This window comes from Carassius auratus, chromosome 28, assembly GCF_003368295.1.
Source record: "Carassius auratus strain Wakin chromosome 28, ASM336829v1, whole genome shotgun sequence".
In the NCBI taxonomy this organism is placed as follows: domain Eukaryota; kingdom Metazoa; phylum Chordata; class Actinopteri; order Cypriniformes; family Cyprinidae; genus Carassius; species Carassius auratus.
Window position 1 is genome coordinate 24,378,078 of NC_039270.1, and position 26,480 is coordinate 24,404,557.

At 38.1% G+C, this 26,480-nt stretch overlaps 2 protein-coding genes across 3 annotated transcripts in view; one reads left to right on the forward strand and one right to left on the reverse strand.

Annotated features, from left to right (window-relative positions):
* Positions 1 to 10,867, reverse strand: part of LOC113047292 (retinoic acid receptor alpha-B) — a 117,318-nt gene extending 106,451 nt beyond the window's left edge. The window contains exon 1 of one of the 2 annotated variants that reach the window (XM_026208647.1): positions 10,660 to 10,867. The gene's annotated coding sequence lies outside the window, so the exon portion shown is untranslated. Of the gene's footprint in view, positions 1 to 1,625; positions 1,950 to 10,659 lie in introns of those variants that run through there. The other variant, XM_026208645.1, reaches the window with a different exon arrangement.
* Positions 10,868 to 23,245: 12,378 nt separating this feature from the next.
* LOC113047293 (heat shock protein 30-like) lies at positions 23,246 to 24,103 on the forward strand. Its single transcript, XM_026208648.1, has one exon. It carries the CDS (start codon positions 23,339 to 23,341, stop codon positions 23,972 to 23,974), a length of 636 nt encoding a protein of 211 aa, XP_026064433.1. The 5' UTR covers positions 23,246 to 23,338; the 3' UTR covers positions 23,975 to 24,103.
* The last annotated feature ends 2,377 nt before the right edge of the window (positions 24,104 to 26,480 follow it).

The following is a 26,480-nucleotide window of genomic DNA, read 5'->3' on the forward strand; positions in this document are numbered from 1 at the left end:
GAAGAAGTCACTCTTGCAGGACGTTTTGATACCATTCTTTATTAATAGCAGTGTTTTTGGGCAGAATTATGAGACAACCCCACACATGAATGGTCTCAGGATGCTTCACTGTTGGCAAAACACAGGACTCATGGTAGTATTTTCTTCTCCGAACAATTGAATTTTCAGATGTCCCAAACAGTCGGAAGGGAGCCTCGTCAGAGGAAATCACTCTGCACCAGTCTTCTGTCTAATCCTTGTACTTCCTGCTGAATTTCAGTCTGTCCTTGATGTTTTTCTTGGAGAGAAGTGGCTTCTTTGCTGCCCTTCTTGACACCAGGCCATTGTCCAAGTCTTGGTCTCATTTTGCGTGCAGATGCCGTCACCTGCTGCTGTTTCTGAGCAATCTCTTCACTGCTGGAGACATGATTCTGTATCTGACTCCTCAGGAGGAGACAGTCCTGACGCTCGCTGAACACTCTGGGACGTCCTGAAGACTTCTTCACTGCAGTCGAATGCAAATCGATGATGGCTGCATGGGTTTCTTTGGAGATAACCATTGCTACCAAGAACACAATTATTGGAAGCATTTCTTCCCTCATTTTATAACAACCAGTCTGCTCTTACAATCTTATTAGTAGTGATTTTACCTGACTAGTATTCATTCACACTTTCACATGTGCTGCTCATATGATTAGTCAATTAATAATATCTAATCATTTATTTTGTGTCAGGATCAAAAACGTGTGTTTGAAATGTGTGTTTCTGTGAAAAGTTCATTTTTTGACCAATTAAGCTTTTAGTAATTATTTAAAAAGCCTCTGATCACTCTACAGAATAATCTAGAAACAATGTGAATGAACACCACAACTGCTGAAGCGGCGAACTTTGCAAAACACAAAATTTATGTCACTGCCAAAACTTCTGGCCATTACTGTACAGCTTTCAAACAACATGTCAACGAGTATATTTTCATTACTGTACTGATCTGAATTTTGGGTGTGAGCTATCCCTTTAAATGGCAGCTTCGGGCAAGTGAGCCCTGATATTGCGCTCAGTATTTAGATATTCATACTGCAGGTCGAACCTAATGCTCTTAAACTATTTCCAGCAGAGTTAATCCACGGAGGAAATTACTAACATAGAGGCATTTGTTGCTTTTGTTTGTGACCCAGTTAAATTCATTGTGATATAACGAGGCACTGTAGCTACACGTAAATGGCGCTCAACATGTTATATATGCCTATATTATCAAACACATAACACATAAGACTTTTAAAGGACAGAAAGGATAAATTGCTTGAATAAAGTCGACGCGAACGACGAAATTCCAGTCGCTCCGCTGGTGGAGCGTAGCGACGCTTTGCGTGAAAGACCTGCTGCAAGAGCTCTCATGACACATTGCTCATTCAGGTGAGAGAACAATACAGCGCATTTTATTACGTAGCTGCCGCAGACCGGTCGTTATTACCCCCCGTATGCCGTTTCGATCAAAAGCAACGGACAGCTTTACAGCTAAGTAGCACACCGCATCTGAGCGCCGAAAGACGCGCCTATTCTCTGCTCCACATCTGTCAAGACGCTATCAATGCGACTACCTGTCAGCATAGCAATTGTATTCTCACGTAAATAGAGAGCGACAATACCTGTTGACTCCTCCTACCGCCGTGTTGGTTGGTGGAAGTTGAAGCCCGAGACGCTTTAATTTCTCTCCCGAATGGGGTTGTTCTCAGCCGGTGAGATGGTCGATGCAACGCGGAGAGGAGTTTCGCCTCGGCGGGTGCTAAATGTCTGCACCAACAGTTCAACGAAGCGAGAAAACTGATGTAGCCTACATTCGCTGTGCAGCGGAGGAATGATGCACTGCACAGAGCAGACAAGCAGCCATTGCGGTCACGTGTGAGCTGGTGAAACCGAACACCGGTCAGCATACGCCGCCGTCTCCTCCCATTCTCCCCTTGCGCGCGCGGTGTCACTTCAGGGCACGGTACCACTGAACATAAGCTCAGCTGGTGCCTGCCTTTACGTAACCGCAGCGCGTTATGCAGGAAGTTTAGTGCTTTTGCATTAGGGCAAGGCTATGTTTCAGGTCACTGCTGGGTAGAACAACATTTATAGACTTCATCTAGAAGCTCTTGCAGAATTATGCAGTAAAAATGAAAAGATAGGGCTACTTAAAGAATTATTTGTGATCCCTAGAGCGCAAAACAAGGCATTAAGGGTAATAAAAAAAGAACAACAACAAACACACAAAACAGAGATTTATACATAATCTGAAAGCTTAATAAATACGCTTTCCATTGATGCTAGGGTAGAACAATATTTGGCCGAGATACACATTTAAAAAATCTAGAATCTGAAGATGTCAAAAAACCTTCAAAACTTTTTTTTTTTTGAGAGAAAATCGTTTTAAAGTTGTCCAAACGAAGTCCTTACCAATGCATATCACTAATCAAATATTACATTTTGATCTATTTACAGTAAGAAATTTACAAAATATCTAAATGGAACATGATCTTTAAAAATCCTATTGATTTTTGACATGAAAGAAAAATCACAAATTTTTAGTCATTTGTGAGCTATTGCTAAAAAATAGTGCAATTTTTGTGGTCCAGGATCACATTTGAGGTTCACTGACAGAACTCAGATTCTAGGTGGGTCAGAAACATAGTGTCATGTACCTGACAACTTGAGAGCCGCCAAAAATTATGCATGGGAAGCAGAGAAATAAAAACCTGCTGCATGTAAATGTAACAATTTGTGCTGTGGAATTGGATATTAGTGGATAATAAAAACTGCAGTAGAAATGATCACACTTATTATTATCAACGTAAAAATTAGCATGTAAGTGGATTGAAGAGGTTTGTCTATATCAGACGTTCTGAACCAGGGGCCCAGGGCCCCAGGGCCCAGGGGGGGTCAAGATGATTTTAAATTTAACCCAAACAAATAAAAATCAAGGTGCAGAATTCCTTGTTTTCTGTCTTGAAAAAGCCTTCAAGTTTCTAGACCGGAAAAGGTCATGTTAATTTAATACAATTGCATAGGCATTTTTATAATGAATAAAAAAAAAAAAAATATATATATATATATATATATATATATATATATATATATATATATATATTCTAGATATGCAAAGCTCTTAAATATTTTTTGTGGGTCAGAAATTGTGAGTAAAAAATATTAGTTTAAATCTTTTTTTCTTAAATATTGTAACCGGAAATCGAGTAAAAAACGTTTGAGAAACACTGAAAATCTGAGTAATTCCATATTGTTATTTTTGGCAATAGTCAGACTACTTTTGTATACATGTAAGTGTAGCCAGTGAAACTGTCTACACTGGAAACGTCAGTGGAAGTGATTCTGCACATTCAGTTGACCGACATGTACAAAATATTTTGCACTGTGCTCTAGTTGCTTTTTGAATTGATTACTATGATAATTCTTCTTTATTATATATGTATTAAATAACATCCTTGGAAAAAATAACTCATGTCAGTTTTGTAGGTTTTTTAAACTCGTATCTATCTCAAATAAAAGTGTATTGTTAGAAATATGATATGGTTTAAACATCACCATTTTGATGGAATAGGGGTATGAGGAGCAAAATGGAATCCATAAATTCCTGGAAGAATTCTATAAACACGATCAACAGTTCCTCCAGTAACACTAAATCACATGGGAAAGGATTTGAAACAAATAGAGGAAATATATGAAAGTTCCTTGAGTGCACAGTAGAAAATCTGAGCCATCATAAGGTGCCTAGAAGTTCCCCCAGTGTAAATCTGAAAACCCCTAAATGGTGTCTTAAATATCTTTTCAGTTTTACAGTGTATGATATGGTAGTAGAGCGCTGCAAAAGGCTTCAAGCAACATTTGCATTGCTGTCCTTTGTGGTCTCAGAACAGATGTGTCAACATAGTGATGTGCACTGTGTGAAAAACAACTGCAAGCACCATTGATCTTGTGATGATGCTTTGAATTTACACAAGCTCTGAACATCCACACTCGGTATACGATCTTTCACCACTTTACTGTGACGACAAGGACACTGTATCAATGTTGCAAAAGGTCTTCTTTTGCAACAAAGAATTTCAAACTTCTTCTTCTCCATCCACAGTGAAACACCAATTAAATAGGCCACGAAAGAAGAAAAATCAAGCCAGATTGTTGGACTAAGTGGGGCGGGAGACCAGGCAAGACCAGCAAAGACTGGTTTAATCTGTTTCTGTTTTTGTTTTTCTTCACAGCAGGGAAGAGACATCAGTTTGTCTCCTCTCGTCTTGTTTACATGAGCTATTTCTAGGAGTAGCCTTTGCTTCTACTTGTTTGCTACTCATCCTTGTGTACAATATTACTGCCCGCTCTGAGTGACCCCTCTAGATATTCTTGCAGAGTGTGATTCAAATAGTACAACTGCTGAAAGGATGCCAAGACCTTTTGCCTATATGGCCCATCACCTTAGAAATGAGGGAACGTCCCATTAACAGAAGAGGAAAAATAAACTATCCTTAAGTTTAGATGGACTCATGTCACATGTGGTTTTCTTGCCCTAATGGCTTCAATGGCTGTTCTAATGACTCATGATCCCTTTCTTCAACTTAGAAGAAAATATCTAAAATCTAAAACTCAATTTTTCTTGATTCTTCTATTTAAACACATCACATGTCTAAGGTTATATAGAAGCTTTAGAGTGCTCATAATCAGACAGGACAATAAAAAAATGGATTCCTCCCAGTTTTAGCAAAGTCTTTAGCTCTAATTACACAAAACATTATGGTTACATCATTGGTTAGATGTTTTATTGCTGTGTTGCTTCATGAATTCTTCAGAAGTATAATGGGACTAAGTGGTGAAGTGTTGAATATTACGTGACCATTTCAAACCGGGGCCTTCAGCATTTGTCTAGATTTCTGATCAAGGAATGTTAAGATCCCTGTTTTAAATGGTCATTTTATATAGCTTCACCATTATTCAGCACATGAAACTGAGCTTCGCATTTTAAACCTAGTCTATACAAACATCTGTATATTACACTGATTTATATATTCTCTATTATAGATCAGTGGTATATTATCATTTTAATCTAATTACTGGTCATATGTACCTAAAGATGCCTACAAAGACAAGATGCCTTAAATTGATCAAAAATGACAAAGACTCCTTCTTGGCTTCTTGGCTTGACAAAGATCTTGGCTTATTTTACCATCCTGAATCTGTTTAGCACATATGAATCGTGAAATTAAGTGATCAACCCTGAAATGAAATTTACTGGGCCTGCTTGGGGTTAAGTGAGCTTGTCATTTTTCTCATTGTGTACTTGCACAAAGTTTAATTTGTATGGCCTTTGTATCCTATCTAGAGCGAACACCTAAAACCCCACTGTGTTTTGACGGGTCACAAGACTTGACCAGAGGAAATGAGCTGGGAACACAAGCCTGTGAAGATCCTATCAGAGGGTGGGAAAGAGCTAGCGCCGTTTAGCATCCCACCACTTCAAAGAGGACAGCCTTACTACTGATCCACACACACACACTGGTGCACAAAGGCAGGCTCAGATAGTCACGGATCTTCAAACGAGTACAGTCTTCCCTGCCGTCCTCGCACCATCTCATCTAGAGCCTTTAAAAAGCTATAACAAGTTTCATTTTCTGAAATGCACTCTTTGAAAACTTCCAGCCCTGGATAGCACAATCTGCTCCATGGGGTTTAGCCTGTCTGAAAGCATGTGGTAAGCCTTGTGGAATGTTTTAAATGACTCCCAGATGCGGGCAGTGAACGTACTTAACCCTTTAGCATCTATAAGCAGAGCAGTCAGGTTTACTTTTATTTTAAGTGCATGTGTTAGTGCACTTTTATCTCTCCTTTATTTTCCTTGCCAACCATCAGAGATATTAATGGACTGTTTCAAATCTTTGTCAGCTCTCTTTGATAACCTTAAATATATGTTAACAAAACAGTCATTATATTCCATAGTGCTTGTAGAAAAAAGTTATATCAAACATAAAATATTATGCTGCATTTTTCATTTGTCAATCAATAGCAAGTTAAGCCTGGCACACAGACTGTTTAGTCACCGTAATACTTAACAGTTGTTGTTATTGATTTTATGACAATAATTATTCCTCTTTTATTAGACTATTTGTGACATTTATTAGCTCTGAAACATGTCTAGAGTTGTTTTATTGGAGTATCAACACCCTTCATGTGTGAGAGCTGAAGTATGATTGTTGGTGCCTTCGGTTCAGGGAGAGGAAGTCTTGTGTTTGTGAATCTGCTGCTTGGGAGGGCGATCATATCGAAATGACTGATATCCTTTAAAGAAACAAACTCGATTGCCCTTTCTCTCGCCAACCCTCTGCCTCCCTCTCTTTCTGCGCTCATTGGCCTGCCAGAACAAAGCCATGGATTGAAGCCCATTAGGCGGACTGATAACAATAGACAGAACTAAGTGAGTGGGGAAAAAGTAGAGGGGAAAAAAGGCAGAATGTAGGTCGGAGGTACTGCCATAAGATGAGGCAAGTAGAATTACTGAGACGTATCTTGAGGAGAGCAGAAAGAGGTGTGGTAGTTGGTTTTTATGTTATGAGCTGATTTCTTTGGTTTCTTGTACAATCACTGGTGGAGTTTTATTTGTATAGGGATTTTTATAGTGCATGTTGTTCTTCGTATCCCCAGATAAGGAAAAGGCTTAGAAGTCTCACATTTCTAAAGGCTAAACGAACACATTAAACCTTGTGTTGACATATTTCCACAGAAGTTTGGGAAGAAGATGTGGAAGGCTTGACAGTATGTATGGCTTTGCAATGCAGAAGAGGTGAAAGTGTTGGGAAAATGGTTGGCCAAGGCGGAATTTGAGTAACTTCAGGACGTAATTTGAACTTCAGGTAAAGAAATTGTCACTTTATTTGCGGGGCGGGTTGGTGTGGGTCATTAAAAACAAAATTTAAAAAATAAATTTATCTTGCGTGCAATTCCCTATAGCCTATATTAACCCTTTGACGTGTACGATCACACCAGTCTTGGCTCGTCCCTGAAGCTTTTGTGCTTTGGTTGGAGCAGAGACAGGTCGGATGCACTGAGTGCTGGTCATATTATCACAAATATTCAGTGTTTTCAACCATAATGCTTATTTAAAGTTTCAGATATTTAAATACACATGAGTACTAGCAAAAACATACCTTTAAATTTACATACATTGTAATGTATGCTGTTGTCTGTTGGAACGGCTTTAATAATCCTTACAAATATAATCTGAAGACAATTTTTTTATTGATATCATATACAGATTGTGTAGGTACCTAAAGTTTACTCTGCTCTTCTCTCAGTTTACCGCGGACTTACGTTTATATGTTTTCGGGAGGAGAGAATAAATGTGCGTGATGAAATGGTGTGTTCAAGTCATCTCATATAGATCATATTTACGAGTTGAATGCACATGAACTCCACCACAATATCATATAATACCAGTGAGCTCGGGATTTTCTTTAAACCCCAATCTGTACGAGTTGAGGGCGTGTCAGTGATTAACATGGCGGAATATACAATACTTAAAGGTATTTTAATTGTGATATTGTCAGGCTTTTATATTTACAGCGCAGTAAGTTAATCGACGACCCATAATATGATGGCATTATAATATAGCAATGCAACTTGTAACAATAAAGTTGGCAGTGGCTTCATAAATTAATTGAAAACATAAAAAAACGAAGTATACCTAATGCACATTTCTTTGTTCATCATTTTCTAAAACAAGATTTTAAGAACATAGCTGTATTTTTGTGTTTTAAATTAAGAGAAAGTACTCCGCCATCTTGCTCCGACCAAAGTGCCTTGAACGCACATGCCGTCGTAAGCACAACTTCCCACCTTGTGCGTACGAACTTCCCAGGAGGACTTGAACACACCATAAATCCCGCAGCTCGGATTTAGCGCAAACCAACATGGCGGCGCCCATCACCCGGTATAGATCAACTGACATGGTCAATATAAAGTGTATAAGCTACCCAATATATTAACTCACACATATTTCAGAATTGGAATATCAGATATTTCATAATATAGTGAGCATGTTTTGGGAACATTTTTAAAAAACAGGAAAAACTAAATAAAAGCGATCCATGTGCCATACAGATCTATTGCAACTGTATTATGTGTCTCATGACAAGCATGACGCATCGCCATGGAAACAATAAGGTAACACATTCAAAAATAACGGTCGTCTCAGCTAGAATATTTTAAACTCACGTGCTTAAGGGATAAATATTTTGTAATATATATTTTCAGATTTTATTAGGTTCTTTGACGTCATTTGTAATGGGTTTTATTGATTTTGCATCATCGTGCAAGGACACATATCATCACAGTATGGCAAGGGGCATAACATTTATGTCACACGCTTGAGGTATTCGGCCAATCACAATGCACTGGATAGCTGGCCAATCAGAGTACACCTCGCTTTTCAGACTATTGAGCTTTGTAAAGATTGACGCGTTTCAGAAGGCGGGGCATAGAGGAGAACTAATAATGAACAGTATGTGGAAAATAATGTGTTTTTTTAACACATTGCATTACACCAAATACACAACATAATGTTCTTTTAAGCAACGTCATATAACCCCTTTAATCCCATGACTGTTGAATAGGAATGTAAATAAATTAATAGGCTGAATAAATAAATTGTTATATTATAGAAATGTATTTATATTCTGCAATTTCTTTATAATAATTTCTTCATGTTTCCAGGCTACTGTAGGTACAGTCTGATGGACAAGAAACTCTCAAACCATCCTCTCTTCTCAGGGAAACTAATCTGTTGAAATGTATCCGCATTAGACACAGTGCTTCTCAGAGGCAGTGAGTGAATGGCACCATGAGCTGGTGGAGAGGACAGAGCCCAGTGATGACAGGGATAATGAGGGTGATGAAAGTGCAGACAGGGTACACATGGAAGAGACAAATGAATTATTCACCTCACTTACCACTTCCTACCTTGTCTTCTTCATGTGCTATCTGAACATCCGCCGACCCAAATTCACAACAACAAAGTTTCCCAGGACATACTGGATCAATATTTTCATAACTTTTTGTCATCATTCAAAAAAAAAATCAAACATCTTCGAGTTTATTGTTTAGTTCATTGGTAACAAGATCATAGATGCATGATAGTGCCGCTAGTATATAACCAGACACAACAGGCCCCAAAAAAAAGAAGCTGCCTGCTCCAAATGGTGCATAACAAGCCCTCTCTGCCTGTACACAAACACACATTCACAAGCTCAATAAAACCGAACAACTCTGTAAACTGCAATTAAAATCCTGGGCACCAATTTGATGGAAATTGATGCTTGTTAAAAGACAGCAAGTTTAGGAAATGGACTCAACATGGCGACCGTTTTATTTACCCCCTGTTCACTTCTGCCAGTTCCCATCACAGGATTTCTTTACACACTGACAACTGATACGCTTTACAAACATGTCAACATGCGTTTAGAGCACATTTCGGGCCGACGTTCTTGTTTTTACCGCTTGTCTTGTTTGTGGCTTGGCTAATCTGCTGAGTTTTTTAATTGGTTATCGATCACATCATTGAACCTTAGAGAAGGACCAGGAAAAACAAGGACCTTTGCTGCCTCAATTACAGAGCAGAGAGAGAGCAATGTGCTGCCCAATTATATTGTTTTGGTGTACATGGGTTCAGCTGATGGCAAATGTACAAATACATGACATGTGAAAATATAATAATCTAACAAAAAGTTCCAGAGTATTACCATGTTGTTTGCACTAGACCATGCACTACTGGTGTGCCTTATTGACATTACAATACCATAGGATAACACAATGTTTTTATTACATCTACCATGCTTATACCATGTTCTGTGGTGTACCATGATAGCATGACATCATTTGAGGACTACCATAGCTATCATCCAGAACCATGATATTACCATAGTAAGATCATATTAGTTCTGTAACAAGCACCACAAATAAACACCAGCTTCACTATGTAAGCCACATGATACAATCTCCACCTTGTCTTTCTCCAGTTCTCTCATTTGTTACTAAACTCACTCCACTCAACTTCATTTGTGCTTTCTTTGTGTGTATATTCAAACATTAAAACAGCAATGTACTGCAAAACAGTCACATTTTTCAGATATCAAGCCATTTTAGATGAAAATAAAGGATTAAGAGATATTGTTTACATATGATATCAGTCTGATCAAAATAGCATTTTTTTTTTTTTTACTTTTAACAATTTTTAAATATGTTTAACTTTCTACATTGGTCCTAATTGCGCAAACAAACAAAAATTCCTCATTTTTTTTATGTATTTCACTTTCTACATAAGGATGTTCCCACATACTCCAGCCTCTTCTCCATTTTTTTCTTTCCTGAAAGAGTCCTCCTGTGTTCATTTTAGGACACGGAGCCCACTGGTGCGTGAAGGCTAGCTGTCGCGTCACATTACAGTGAGCAGGCATTGGGCACTCGGCCCTCGCGAGCAGGAGCCCCTCACAAAACATACATCCTCTCCTCCAGAGGTCCTGACAATGTATCAATGTGAGAGGAAACCGTAACACTCTTTTCATTTTTTCTTTAAATAGCACACTGCCTACAAGCGCCACAGAGACTACTGTAATATTTATTGTAGATAAGATCTGATTTTTCTCTTACCTGAAAAGAGAGTGACACTGTCGGGTCTTCTTAAAGATTCATATATCCACAATACTTCATATGCAGATTTGGCCAACATGCAAAAGCATAACGGCTCAATATGAAAAGGCAGGTCACTGGGTAACATACACCCATCAGTACATGCCACCACAAAAGTTAAACTGAAGAGCAGAAGCGCACACGTACACACACACATGCTCAAAACCTCAGCCCACTTCTCACTGTCTCTCACGCAATGCTCTTCACCAAGGGCTTCCTGTTCCTCATGCTGTTGTTTATTTGGTGCCCAAGCACTATCATCAACACCTTCTGAAATGAGAAGTGAAACTGGGGTCACCTTAGGCCATTCTAGGAGCACAGCCATGCCCACATTTGTGTTGGAAAAATGAATGAATCTGATCTAAACTTAAAGTTTAATAGTGCAACACACTGTCATGAACATTATGTCTCCTGAGAAACAAATGTGTCTTAAAGACCCATTGAAATCACTTGACAAATCTTTCTTTCCTGTGTTGATGTACTTCCTGTTGAAACAGGACGTTTTGGTGAGACATATTGAAGGGCCTGTCACGTTTGTTTAAAAGTGACACCATGATTTGCTAGTTGCTAGGTGGTGATATGGGGTGGGGCACATTTTCATTCCAGAGAGCAATTGATTGGACAAAAATCTGGATGAGTCATCAGCATTTTCATTTTTTTAGGAGAAAGACTGCACAAGTTATGTGTATATGTTCTGAAAGTGGCTTGTGTCTGTATTTAAGTGCTTCTAGAGCTTTAGGTGCTTCGAAAGCTGCAGAACAACAAAGACAACAGCTAAATGTTCACATTGAAGCAATAACATACACTGCTGTTCAAAAGTTTGGAGTCCATAAGATTTTAATGTTTTTGAAATAACTCTTATGCTCACCAAGACTGCATAACTGATCAAAAATACAGTATAAACAGTAATATTGTGAAATATTTATGCAATTTAAAATGACTGCTTTCTATTTGAATATATTTTAAAATGTCATTTATTTCTGTGATGGCAAATCTCCTGAGCTGAAGAAATATAAAACATAAAAATAGTGTTTATCTTAAGTATTGCACTATTTAACCACAGTATGCAGCAATGCTCACTAATAAGAAGATACAGTGCCACATGACATACAGCACAACTGGATGAGGAACTGAATGTCAATGTGTTTATACTGCTGAAAATATAATAGAAGCAACCTTTAGACAATAATGAAGCTCAATGCAAAGGAAACACACAGTACTGAACAAATATAATCAAATACATCCAGACTCTTGCGGAGTTATGAAACACTACACCTGCGCTCATACACCCTCTGGGCTCAAAGATACATACAAAATAACTCAAATAAACCCCAACCTCCCATTCAAACGGATATTGTGTTGTCTAAGCCTATGCGTTTCAGCATACACACACCCTCGAGTCGTTCACCTCGATAAATATAATTAACCTCAAGCCATCCCCGTGCAGCTCTGAATTGATCAGAGCAGGCAGGGTTGCAGCAGGGCCTGTCAGCACCAGGCATAATCAATACACCTTATCGATCCTACACGCGGTGAGAGTCTGTGTGTCAACGTGCATATGTGAGGGATCATGCTGCATCTGCTTTGGATTTGCACTCAGTGTGAGCATGTAGGCACGACATGAAAAAAAGAGGGTCTTTGCGGTTTAGTCTCCTACCAACTGCTTTGTAACAGAGTAACTTGGGAAGGCAAATGGAGATTTAAAGTGGGCTAGTGAAATACAAGATTTTTGTTGGTGGCTAATGCAAGCCATAAAGCTTGAGATTGTCTGCAACAGCTAATATTTTTTCATTTACTATTTAATATTTATAATATAATACTTTTTGTGTTGCAGTGGTGTGGTATAATGGAGTGCAGTAACACTTTAACACTTTTTTTTTCTGCTCATTTATGCTGACAACATGTAGCCTATATCCTACAACATCTTTGACACATTAGCAGCTACTTCCTGTGTCATTTAAATATATGAATTAATAAATTCCGATTATAATAGAATGTTTTAAATGTAAATTCAATATAATAATTATATTTATATTATAGAACAAACAGTTGCCAGTCTATATTATATTAAACGTATTATATTTGTTTTTACCAGTCCCTCATTTCGACTGCTCAGCCTGGTCTCATTGTTTATACGAAGGTATTAATATGTCAAATTTACAAGCACACAACATCCATTTTTGTATGTTTTTATTAATGTTAAAACTTTTTGATGTATTTCAACTATTAAAACGTACAAATCGCTGCGTATTTTTAGCTAACTGTATATCTTACTGTATATATTATCAAGATATTCATGTCAATGCATTTTTATCATTTTATCAATACGCAATTTACATTTTAGACCCCTTAACCTACCCCCACCTAAAAACAACAACAGTAATAAAATAAATGCCGCGGTTTTGTATATATAAATGCTGAAAATATGTCAGTATTGAATTTTAGTGCCTGTAAAAACGTAAGTAAAAAGTTTGTAGAACCATACTTTACATAAAACACATACAAAGTATCATAAGATCACTTTGGACTTCTGTAAGAAACACTTTAATGACATTAAAGATTAATGTTACGTTGATAAAGTGAAGAACACAGATTTTTTTGGAAACACTCTAGTATAGAGACCAATTCTCACTATGAACTAGTTGCTTATTAGTGTGCCTATTAATAACATATTGGCCTTTTATTAATACTTCTAAAGCACATATTCTGCATGAGCGTATTCTGCATCCCAATACCTAAACTTACTAATTACCTCACTAACTACTAATAAGCAGCAATTTAGGACTTTAAGGCAAAAGTCATAGTTAATGGTTTGTTAATAGAGAGAATTGGACCTTACATTTTTAAATGAATGCCCTAAACAACACAAAAACATATGACATCAAATATCCTCAATACATTATAACAATAAAACCAAAAGTTACTGAGGAAAGATATTTTTACTTAACTTTCTCAAAAAGTTTATTTGTACATCACTATTTGTGTCGTTACTGAAAAACGTCTCGGTTACATACCCTCATCGATGACCGACGAATTGGGATCCCTACCAAAGCACCATGGGTGCTGCCCCTTCCAGTGCCCTCTGCAAGCCTCCTGCTTTGATGAAGGCCGCGGCTCGGAACAAGTAGTTCCACTTACCATTGTCAAAGCACTACCACACTAAGTGAGATTGGATAACACTGGGATAACGTAACCATTCCACTGTGAACAGGGATGCTTCGGAAGCCCCATCCTTAAGACCCATCCTTCCTGAAGGAGTTCCTGAAGCATGAATCTTCGACCAAAAATGCATGCAGGACCCCGAATGGGCCCTGCTGTAGTGATTTTAGCACTAGAGTCAGGTCCCAAGAGGGTATAGAAGGGGGCCGGGAAGGATTTAACCTCCTGGACCCTCTAAAGAACCTGTTGACGAGGTCATGCTTACCTAGAGACTTCCCATTCACAGGGTCATGATATGCAGCATTAGCAGCACCCTGGACTTTGAGGGTGGAGGGACACAGCCTTTGCTCCAGCCTTTGATCCAGCCTTTTCTGCAGAAAGGAAAGCACGACTGCAATCGGGCATCTCCAGGGGTCTTCTTGGTGAGAAGAACACCACTCGACAAACAGATTCCACTTCAAGGCGTAAGCATGTCTCGTAAACACTGCTCACACAATGCCAAGTGTTCCCTCGGTCAGGGAGTTGAACAACTGGCAGGGAGAGGTCTCTGGAGAAAGCAAACAGGTTTATCTGAGTGGCTTTTGGGAGCATTGTTCCTGACAGCTCGTCGGCTGTGTAGTTGAGCAGGACCAGAATGTGAACAGCATGAAGTGACCTCAGAATCTGACTCCAAAGGAGGAGGTGGCTGGCAAGTTGTGTCGTGTGATTGGAGTGCAGACCACCTTGTGTACGCAATGATCGCTGTGTTGTCCATTCGGACCAGCACGTTCTTGACTCATAAACACCCTTTAAGATGGATCAAGGTGAGGCATACTGCTAACAACTCTAGGCAATTCATGTGCCAATGCAGCTGAGGGTTCGTCCAAACCCCTGAGACTGCTGGCCCATTGTAAATGAGCCCCCAGCTGTTGGAGGAGGCATCCGTGTAAACCACAGAATGCCTGGAGATATGTTCTAGGAGCACCCCTGCTAAAGCTAGTGCTGGAACAGTGGCTGTGCTTGAACGTATTCAAGCAGGCTAGCACAGAACGTGCACATTCCTATATGAGGTGTGCTGTCTGTTTGACTGAGTCCAATTCCATATCCGAAAAAAGAGATCATCTGCATCGGTGAGAGTTTGTTCTTTTCCCAGTTGACCTGAAGGTCCAACAGGCTGAGGTGCCAGATCACCAGGTCCCTGTGCTCGCACAACTGATCCCAAGACTGTAATAGTATAAGCCAATCATCTAGATAGTTGAGGACGCATACTCCTTGCACTCTGAGGGGAACAAGAGCCTCCTCCGCGACTTTCGTGAAGACACAGGGACAGCCTGAAGGGCAGGAACTTGTACAGATATGCCCGTCCTTCGAACGCAAACCACAGAAATGGTCTGTGGTGCTGAAGGATCAACACATGAAAGTATCTTCATCGGAGAGCTCTCCCTCCGATGCTGAGATCGACATCTGGTAAGGGGGAGGCCCACTGGATGCTGCTGGTATGCTCATTGATGAGGGCCCATCGCATTCCAATGCGTTGCTCCACTGGATCGGAGGTGCTGGAGGAATGGTGGACCCCAGAGGATTGGTTCCCTGTGGGGTTTCTCACCTCTTTTAGAAAAATATGCTCTTTAGGAAATTCTCTTTTAGTGCTGAGGCGCACAGGGGAGACGGCCACTTACAACACGACAAGGGTAGTGCCGCCTGAAGTGCGCAACCCATTCGACTCTGGAATGACCACCGCTGAAGCGCCATCTCGCCAACACAGGAAGCTTCCAAGAGCATGCTGAACTCGTAGTTCACGACTGGACACGCAGTTGAGCAGAACGATACTGTCGTTCGGCTACGAAGCGAAGAGCTGGTATGCATTGCACTTGTTGCCTTATTATACGCAAGCAGCTCGATGCAATAATTGCATGCCAGTGTGCATTGGCTCATTTAGTTTACACTCTATAAGTAGATTGGTCTATCGAAGCGATATCCCAATTCGACTGAAAGGGAACTACTTTATTTTATAAGCAAAAAAGTTAGAACACTTCCATGTCATGTGACCATTACCCAATCTTTGAGAACTACAAACTTATGAAATTGTCAATAAAATGATTGAAATTTTAGGTCAAAGGGGTTTAGCTTACAAAAACATTCGGTCATTTCTGAGGATAATGCCTGAATTGTGCTTTAACACACCAGATATGGGCTGTCTGAGTGTGTTGTGTTTTTTAAGTTATTCCCAATGTAACATTTATTAAGTGCTGCAATTATCCCTGCTCTCCCCTCCTGAATAATAAAATTAAGTTGTGTGTCTGAGATGAATTAGTCACAGAAACATTGCAAGAGGTAAATCTACCTAGCATAATGAAAACCAACTGCATTGTGTGCCTCTCTCAGTACCACACACAGGTATGGAGACACATGAAAGCGCTGGGGGTTGGGCACTGCGACTGTGAGGAAGAGAGAGGGGCACATGGGAAGAGGGTGGAACAAGATTTATGTGAGTCTGCTGTAAAACTTTGACCCCACAGTTGTAAATCTGCCATTGGAGTCTAGCCAGCACAACAGGAAGTATGGGGGATCAGAGAAAGAGAGAGAGAGAGAGAGAGAGAGAGAAAGAGGATGCAAATATAAGAATGGGGGTAGAAAGTAGATTGTTAGGCTTCATTCAATTAGAAAATTTTTAAATATGTCTCGATTTTGCTATTAAATCTGAGTGGATGTAATGGCTGGTGCAAATGCTATTTTGCATTTGCTTCAGTTGATTTTCTGGTATCATTGAGCTGTATATGCTTGCTTGAGTCCTAACAAGCCATATATGTATGTATGTATATATAAGTACATACATTGGCTGCTTGCATGTGGTCAGATATAGACCATGAAAATGTTCAAACTTTAAGTTGTCAGTAATGAAAAGTGGCTAAGTGGTCAAAACAACACTGTTTTAAAAATGGTCGATAGCATATACACTTTTGTTGGGAGTTTAATTTAATTATTTTATGCCTTCTGTATGTACACACACCACAAACAGGTTGTTTTTGTGCTACTGAATGTTTTTCTTAATGCTCAATTGAAAGATTACATTTCCATTAGCATCAAGTGAATAATAATAAAAAAAGGGCCCTAGGATGCTCACTTGAAGATAAACATCAACAAAACAGCATGAGAGCATATTACGAAAGTTAATGTGCCACCCACTTAGGTGTGGTAACTCAGGGTCATGATGTGAAAATACAGGATGTAGGTACTGAGACAGGAAGTGGCAGGCATCGAAGTTTCAGTCTTTGATCAAGTCAGTATTCAAGGTCATGGGAAATTTCTGGCATGAATACATCTCTGAACTCTGACTGGCTTTAAGGATGTGATGTGAAAAATAAAACTAAAGACTTACTTTACAATAATCTTCACTTTTCAATATAAGGTGCTCTTTCACACATGTAGTAGCATTGCCAAGTCTGATGCATTCTAGTTAGTTGGTCCTTTGTCTTAAATGTAGTACTGTAAAGTCGAATTCATTCAGGCAAATTGATTTGTTTTAAATTATCCTCTCACTAATATGTAGCTTTGGAAAGACTGAGTCACTGTAAAAAAACGGGTCCTTTTCAACAGTTTGTGTAAATGAACTGATTAAAAAATTCAACAGTTTGAATCTCTGTACTATGCACAAATTGTTTGAATCAGTCTTGCATTGTATACCTTATTGAAGTATCCTACTAAACAATTAAACCATACGTTTTTGTATTATTTTTCTTTTCATTATTAGCCTGTTTATAAAAAGCATGTACCCAGCAAACATGCAGGGAATGTTCTAACTGTGGCTAACATTCTGGCAAGGCTCTCTCAAAGATATGGAGAAACATTCTTCAAGTAATGGTAATAGATTGTTTGTAACTACTTGTTTCAGAGTGTTTAGAAAACATTAAATGTAATGTTCCTGGAATTTTAGCAAAATAATAGAATGCATAAAAAAGGTTTAAAAGGATGTTTTGAACGTTCAGAAAATATTTAGAATTGAATTATTATTTTTTTATCATTGTTATTGAAAAGGAACATTAGCAAAACATTCTTAGGTTACCTTGGGTAACTCTAAAGAAGTTTGCTGCTTTGTGTTTGTACAGTAACTTGTAGTTAACTATTTATTCAGTGGCTTAACTGTAGTTGAACAACTTGAAATAATGAATAGCTTTTAGCTTGGCAAACCTTTAAAGCAGTTTCCCCAGCACTGCTAATGACCATAAAAACCTCTTTTCACTCTCTTATTTGACTTCTAGACTTCCCTCTTCTCCTGTATTTCTCTCTCTCTCTCTTTCTTTCTTGCTGTCTTGACTCTCTCAGTAATACACATTTACATGCACACAATTGTTCAGGGATCTAGGGGAGTGTCTAAGCTGGTGTGTTGAATGCCTTCTATATTTCTAAGAGTGAACGACGTACAGGATCTGTTCTAGACAGCAGCTGTTCTCAGGTCAAGACAGGAATTCTTGAAATCTTGAGATCTGAGCAAATGCTGGTTTATTGGATACCACTCAGCTAATGGGCCTGTATCTACAGCCACCAGACCAGATGTTACTCTGTATGTGTGTGTGTGTGTGTACTTAGCTATAGTTTGAGGCTGTGAGATAAATTACAAAAGAAATAAGTAAAAGTAATAATAGTAAAGGCTTTGATTTGCAGGTCAGTATTTAACTAAAATTCTCAGAAAACATAATAATATTGTTGCATTTTTTTATTTAGTTTTTCAAACATTATTGTACAGTGCTCCATAAAATGTTTCCTTTTTTCACAAGTTAGATCCTAGAAACTTCTCCAAAATGCATAACATGCCCGATTATGAGTCAGATTCAAGGAATAACCAAAAGACGGAGAAATAAAAGTATGCTATGAAAATGATAAGATCAAAACAAAATAAATGTAGGCCTACAATAAGTGCAAGCATCACTGAAAGTTTGAGTACAGAAAAAGAATGAATTAGAGGCATGCTGCTTCTGATCTGATACCTGGTTTACACATACTGTTGAACTTCAAAGTCCTGTGAAAAACTGCGAAGGTCTTTGGGAAAAGAGCTGACTGTCTTATTTCATGAGCTGAGAGTGAGGTTTGCGTGACAAGGCTGGCCGCGAGAGGAAGTGAAATGTGTGAGAATGGCAGTCACCGCAGTCTCATCTCAGAACACTCACCGCCAGCTCATGTCTGCCCTTACTCTCAAACCTACTGCTCCTGCCTTCACCCCTCTCACTTCCTGACTCGTTTCAAGATTGTGTGTTGTGCCACTTTCTACTTCAAAACACAGTGCAAAAAAAATAAAAAATAAAAATAAAATCCTGTTGCTGAAAAAAGCGGATTTTGAAAAGAATCAGCCCCTCTTTCTACTGAATTTTTTGCATTTTACTAAAAGATTATTTTTCCTGGACAAAACCCACAAACACGTTTTATTGAAATGGGGACAAATCAGAGTTCTGTTTTACATATGTTTACATATGTTGCCTTTAAAGTTGTTACAATGCATATTACTAATCAAAAAATTCGTTTTGATATATTTATGGTTGGAAATTTACCAAAGATATTTATTGAACATGACCTTTACTTGTGTTTTGCTGTTTTGGGTAAACTGTTCCTTACATGTCGATGATGTGTATGAGCTGTGTTTTGGTTAATAAAAAAACAAAAAAAACAAATATATATATATATATATATATATATATATATATATATATATAAATATATATATATATATAAATATATATATATATATATATATATATATATATATATATATATATATATATATATATATATATATATATATATAAACTATCCACTAAAATGTTTTTGCGGGACCAAAATTATTCTTCTATGGCATTGCTGCAAAAAAAAAAAAAAAATGTAAAGGTCATGTCCTAATCCAATTCCCCATTACCCCTGCTTTTTCTTCTACACTCAAATTTAGACTTAAAAAAATTACATTAAAAAATTACGTTTAATTTAAATATTCAATTAAATACATTTAAAAAAAGGTATTTAAAATATTATTATGCACATTTTAATCCAATAGCCTACTTGTGCATCATAATAATCTAATTTGAATTATTTTAGTTTAGATCTGAAAAAATCCACTTACTCATCATACACTTGACGGCTGTGTTCATAATCAGCCTGCATTATTCCCATCATGCTGTGCTGTTTTCTGACAGTGAGTTGACACTGACCTGCTTTGTATGCTAGTATGAACAGTGCAGTGTGACATGACTTCTGCGTTCAGAGAAACAGCGTTACTGCTTCAGTCATATTTCATCTATTGCTGCAAATGACAAAAAACGCTCACTTTTCCTCTCTGTCTCCCTCCCTCGTCTCTTTCTGCTCTTTTATTATGGGTAAGCCCTTGCTCGAAGGCCTTGAAGGTTAAGCGCTAACTCCCTACAGTTCTGACCTTGCCTTGCTTTGAGCGGCATTAGTTCAGTGCTCTGTCTCAGTGACTGTCATGATGAAACACTTGCTGACTTGTTTCAATTCAGTGTCTATAATCTGAACGTGTTCAGGGGAAAAAAGCTAATTCAAAAGCTAATCTTCAAAGCTAATTGCAGCCTAATTCATAGGCTCCATTCTTCCCCCCACCCGCTGCCACTTCCGCTTGGGTCTCTCGCCCTCCTTTTCTCTCTCCGTCACTACGCTCTTTCCTCCTGCAAGCCGTCAGTTGGAAGGTCTCAGGGGAGAAGCTGCGGCCAGGCTTTTTGTGGGAGCTGTCAGGCTAATAGATTTCCTCTCTCACTCTGATGTGAACAGAGGGAAAAACCTTCCCTGCTGGGACACACTAAAAGCTAAGTTTTACACGGCCGGTGGAAGGACCATATGATATTTATCTCATAGATATGAATGTTTTGGGTTTTAAGCACTGATATTTACATATATTTGACATTTTAGTATATTTGTGTGTGTTGTCAATAGTTTGCTTCTGTGTCGTTGTGTATATTGTACATAGTATATTATGCAAAACAAAACAAAATTAATTTATGATTCATTTTACTTTATTTTTTATCTGGTATGCAAATATGATCAAGAATATACTAGAGACGTAATGTTTTACAGTAATACAAGAACTATATTAAGACAATCTTCAAACGCCCTCTAGGGGCTCAAGCTGCACAGCACGCAGAAGTGAGCTTTCAGACTTAGCTAACAGCGCCACCTCATGTTCGTTTTGCTACTTATCAAACAGTATTTTTTCAATGTCGGTTTTAGCACAATAATTTTTGTGCAGTGACTAATTAAAAAAAAAAAGATGAAAAAAAAAATAACTTTAAATAAATCATTTTTCAAACCTGAAAATCATGCCATCATCACCATAAACATTGAGGGACCACCATCAAGGAAGTGTTGTACAAATGATCAGTAATCAACTAATTGAAAACTGTACTGAAAGAGAAAAAAAGGGAAAAAAATATAATAACCCATGACAATTCAGTTATCTTTGTGCCATGTGACTCATATACTGTAACTAGCAAATAACATTTACTAATTATTCACAATACATATATATTTTAAAATATTTTAAATGAAAAAAAAACAAATATTATTGTGATTATTATTGTGATTTTACCCCAATAACAGAGTTGAAATATTAAGTTTGAAAATGGCATTTAAGTGTAACTACAAAGATATAATGATAAAGACTAAGAAAAAGCACTGTGGTCACATTCAGTATCCTGTAAATTATATCAGTAGAAAATCACGACAAACAGATTTTTTTTTTTTTTTTTTAGGAAAATGTATATATAATATTATATACAATACTTATATAGATAGATTAAATTATTTTTGTTTTAAAAGGTTTTAAATTAAGTCATTTCCATTTCAGGTTTATATGGTATTTCCTTTTGAATACATGTCATTAGCCTGAACTGTGTCGTAGGTAAATATATCTGTGTGTTAAATATAGACGTGCTGTCATGGCACAGCTGTTTGCTCTTCCTTCTGGATGTTTCAGAAGCTTCTGTCCTGTGCTCAGCTGAATACTTTCTGGATTAGCTCACAGGGTGACTCCTCATTCATGAGGATTGTGAGGGGGACACTTGACTCATATATGGAGAAGACAAACAAAACAAAAAAAAACTGAGGTAATCAGTTATATCAAAATGTTTAAGAAATTCAAGTAAGCAGAGAAAAGTTTGAGTAAGCAGAAGTTTTAATTTGTATTGATACATATTAATTGCCTTTAATTTATAAGCTAACTGATACCTAACTGATAATTTAACGTTATATAAGCTCAACCAAAACATTTTTAGGAGTGAAATTTATTACAACTATAATTATACAACTAATTCAATAAATGCTAACTTGATAACTGGTAACAAAATACCTTGATTAGCATAGCAGTTGCTGAATGAGGAAGACATTATATAAAATTTTACCTACTGTATATTTGTTCTCAAATCATGCTCATGTTTCATTCCTCACCATGACAGAACCCCTTCAAAAAACCCAACAGATACTCATCTAAACTAAGCAAAACATTAAGTTCCTCTCAATTAAAAGAAACATGTTCATTACACGCAAAACCATGAAACAACGACTTAAAATGCATCCGTTTTGTGAACTCAAAATAAAGTTCTAAATACTCTTAAAAGTTCATTTGTTTGGACTAATTTGTTTCATATAAATATGCCCGGTTTCATATAATATGTGACTTTTGGAGGATTAGACAAGTTGATTTACTGAACCAAAAAAACTATTTGACTACATTTGAAATACCATTGCAGATACTGAGAAGAAAACATAAATGTTTGGCAAAGATTATTACAAGATACTAATCTAATTATTTGATTTATTTATTTAAATATTAATAAATAAGCTTAAAACTATAAGTTTTGATCTAAGCACCCAAGTAAGGTCATATTTTGTGTTTCTGAAAAATAACATGTTTCCATATTTTTACTTATATTATTCTCTTATATCATCCCTATATACAGTATATATATATATATATATATATATATATATATATATATATATATATATATACATAGTTAAAATTTTATGGAAAACAAAATTGATTATTGAGTATTTCCTGATTTTAGGAAATGACATCATGACTGCAGTCAGCATAGTTCGTGTTTACGGTAAGCAGCTTCTGGTGGGGGTAAGGACAGAATAAACACTCGCACACACATAGGGTGTAAAGTTAGCACATGACTTCACTCTCTGTGCATGTCTAAGGTTGCAGTGGGCAATCCCAAACTGGACAGCAGGGCCAACTACCGCTGCAGGACAGTAAAAGTGACACCGACCCATAAATCAAATTACAACTATAAACTTATTATAGCTATATGAACGTTTCGTTTACTTGTAGCTTCAAATTCTTATTCATGACCTCACGGGTATAAAAAGACCAGCGGTGGGAGGTTCTAGACGCCTGTTGGAGAAATATATAAACTGGCGGGACCCGAAGCAAGTAGATCACTCTTCTGAGAGCACAGACAAGCGCTCAAGACAACACCGCCCAGACAAACAGACGAGAGAAATGTCTTCTGTCGAGAGCCTCTTCATGGATGACCCTTTCTTTGCAAACTCCCACTTTCTGTGGCCCAGGCGCAGTGTGGCTCTCTCCAGCTTCAGAGAGGATTTCCTCCAGCGTAGAGCTCAGATAATGCAGAACCTGAGGAATGAGATCCGAGACAGCTTGCTGAATGAACTCACTGAAGACTTCTTCCAGTGTCTAGATGGTCAGAGGTCCTTCTCCAGGCTCTTCAGCACCAACACAGAGCAGAACAAACGGCCAGACGTGTCTCTTACTCTGGACACTCAAGGCTACTCTCCAGAGGACGTCACCGTGACAGTATCTGGAAGACGTCTGGAGGTGATGGCTGGCAAGCGGGCCCAGGCAGAGGCTTCTTCATCATCTACCAGCACCGCTCACGTCGCAGAAGCCCAGCCACATGGATTTGTTAAAGCTGTGCAGCTTCCTGACCACCTGGATCCAACCTCCTTGACCTGCTCACTTGGAGAAGATGGGCTTCTGCATATTGAGTCACCAGAATCCAAAGATGAGTCCTCAGAGGAGCAGATCATTCCCATCCGCTTTAGAACATCGCTTGATTTCCCCATCAACAAGGACAGCACGAGCAAAAAGGAGGACGGGGCTAAGGAAACAAACTAAAGACTGACTGATGGCCTGTTATGCATTGTACAATTCTTTTTCATGAATCCAGTGGATGTGCTTCCTGTGACAGTAAATTATTTGTTCTAAAATGGTTTTAATAAAGATATTAATTGGTATATGACTTCATGCACAACTTCTGTCTTCTTGACATGTGAAAGATTAAGGTTTAAAATGGGCTTTACAAATAATATTCTAAGTCTGGAGTGCTTCTTTACCCATTTTGAGTTTCCTGATAGTATTTTGAGTGATATTTTTGATGGTTGATTGATTCAGAAATGTTGTTAGAACAGGTCTTAACCTTGTGACTCATGCTTAGTGAATGTGGTGATGGTTTGTGGTATAATGTAGATCAGTTCAGTAAATATTAGACTTCTCTACTACCGTTATAGACTAAAATAAGAAAAATAAAACATAAAGCACCTTCCATAAAGGTATGCAATCCAGATCCATGAGGACATGCATGCTCTAAAAGCATTTAATCTAACGAAATTAAAGCAGAAAAGTAGAAAATAGGTTTCAAGAGAAGTACAATTTACCTTCCAATACAAATGATGGCGCTAAAGACACGTAATTGAGACTCATTCATCCCATTGTGCCAACTGATATGTAATTGTGTCATAAACCTACCTGTTTAATTTTCTTATCTACTTTGTGGTTTCTTTCCTAGCTGAAGTAAGGGAACGCCTGTTGAATGTTGTCTGGGTCAGTACTTCTCTTATATTGTGGTTCAAAAGAGAAATATACCGAACGCCTTCTTCTGAAAGTTACAGTTTTCCAAATAGAAAATAATGAAATCAGTAGTCCTGTTATAACTAAGCGCGTCCTCTCACCTGTTGCCGACAAATGGCAGAAAAGTTGAACCTCGACGCAGCTTCGCGCTGCTCAAGTGAGACTCACTGAAAAGAAGCGAGACGCGGCGCAACGCCGAAAGAAACGGTCTAGCACCTTTTATTTAGAAAACCACTGCAATAACTAAATAAGAGCAATAACGCGTTTCGTGTTCACACGTATCTAATTAAAAAAGCAAAGGAAAAGCAGCGCAGTGGAAATACAAAACGCCTCCTGTGTGAACGAATGCAGAGCAATCTGGGTGGAGGACGTCCGCATGTATTATAATATTGCTTTAAAACGAACAAGCCTTCCTTTGAGTAAAAATGTTTCAGTCTTAGAAATGCTATATTTGAAAGAAATGGCTAAGGGACGTTTTTTGTGGTGGCTGGTGGTCTAAAAGTATCTTGTTTTCACACCGTTTTTGCAAGTGTGCTTAAAGGGTTAGTTCACCCAGATTGCAATTTTATGTAATTAATAACTTACCCTCATGTTGTTTCAAACCCGTGTTCATCTTCAGTTCTCTCTTCACAGCAGTTCAGTCAGTGTACTGTTTGAGTGAATGAATTACTCCAGGATATTGGTTTGTATGAACTCAGAGCGAGTGTCAGCCACATTAAAAAAGTTAACATCTTAACTCATTTGTGGATTAATGCGTATTAGAGATGCGAACCATTTAAAACGATTCAGTTCGATTTGGTGAACTGAATGATTCGTTCGCGAACCGGATATCCAGACTGCTTTGTTTTGAACTCTCTCTCACAACAGACACGGAAGAGAAGACAATGCTGAATAAAGTCGTCGTTTTTGCTATTTTTGGACCAAAATTTATTTTCGATGGTTATTTTCGTCTAACCGACCCTCTGATGTCACATGGACTACTTTGATTATGTTTTTCTTACCTTTCTGGACATGGACAGTATACCGTACACACAGCTTCAATGGAGGGACTGAGATCTCTCGGACTAAATCTAAAATATCTTAAACTGTGTTCTGAAGATAAACGGAGGTTTTACATGTTTGAAACAACATGAGTGTAAGTTATTAATTACATAAATTTGCTATCTGGGTGAACTAACCCTTTAAGGTCATCCATTCAACCGTACCAGAGTTCGTTTGGAGGAGGACCGAAACCAACCCAGCTGGGTCTCGGTATGTTTTTTTAGGTGCGCACCCGAGTGAGATTGCTGTATTGTATTCACACCTGCCCAAAAAATCCACATCAAAGGAGGAAACAAACTTGAGTTCGATTCAATCGAGGTGTGAATACACCCTCATCATTTGACCACCAGCCATAGTAACCTAATCATAACTTGACATTACCATTTGCTATTTATTTCTTCTCATTATACCTGACACAGGAATCTTTACTTTGAAACAAAGAATGCAGGGCATCCGAGATCTATTGACCATCCCTAAATCCTGTCAAGACGGCGGAGAGCAAAAGTTCAAGAGATGAAAGGCTTCTGGATAAAACAGTCAGCTAGCTATAAAAGGTATTCTTGAAATGGACATCAGGGGAATTTGACACCAGGCCAAATCCTGCCATTACATTCAATTCCTAGGAGGAGCTAAATAAGAGCCAGTAAAGGTTTCTCTGACATTTTCAGCCTAAAGGAGACCATTTGTTGTGGCTTCAGCGCAGGTACAAAACACAGCGGTTAATATTTGATGT

Excerpts from the sequence above, each read along its gene's own strand:
- LOC113047293 (XM_026208648.1), top strand. The coding sequence starts at position 23,339 with ATGTCTTCTGTCGAGAGCCTCTTCATGGATGACCCTTTCTTTGCAAAC.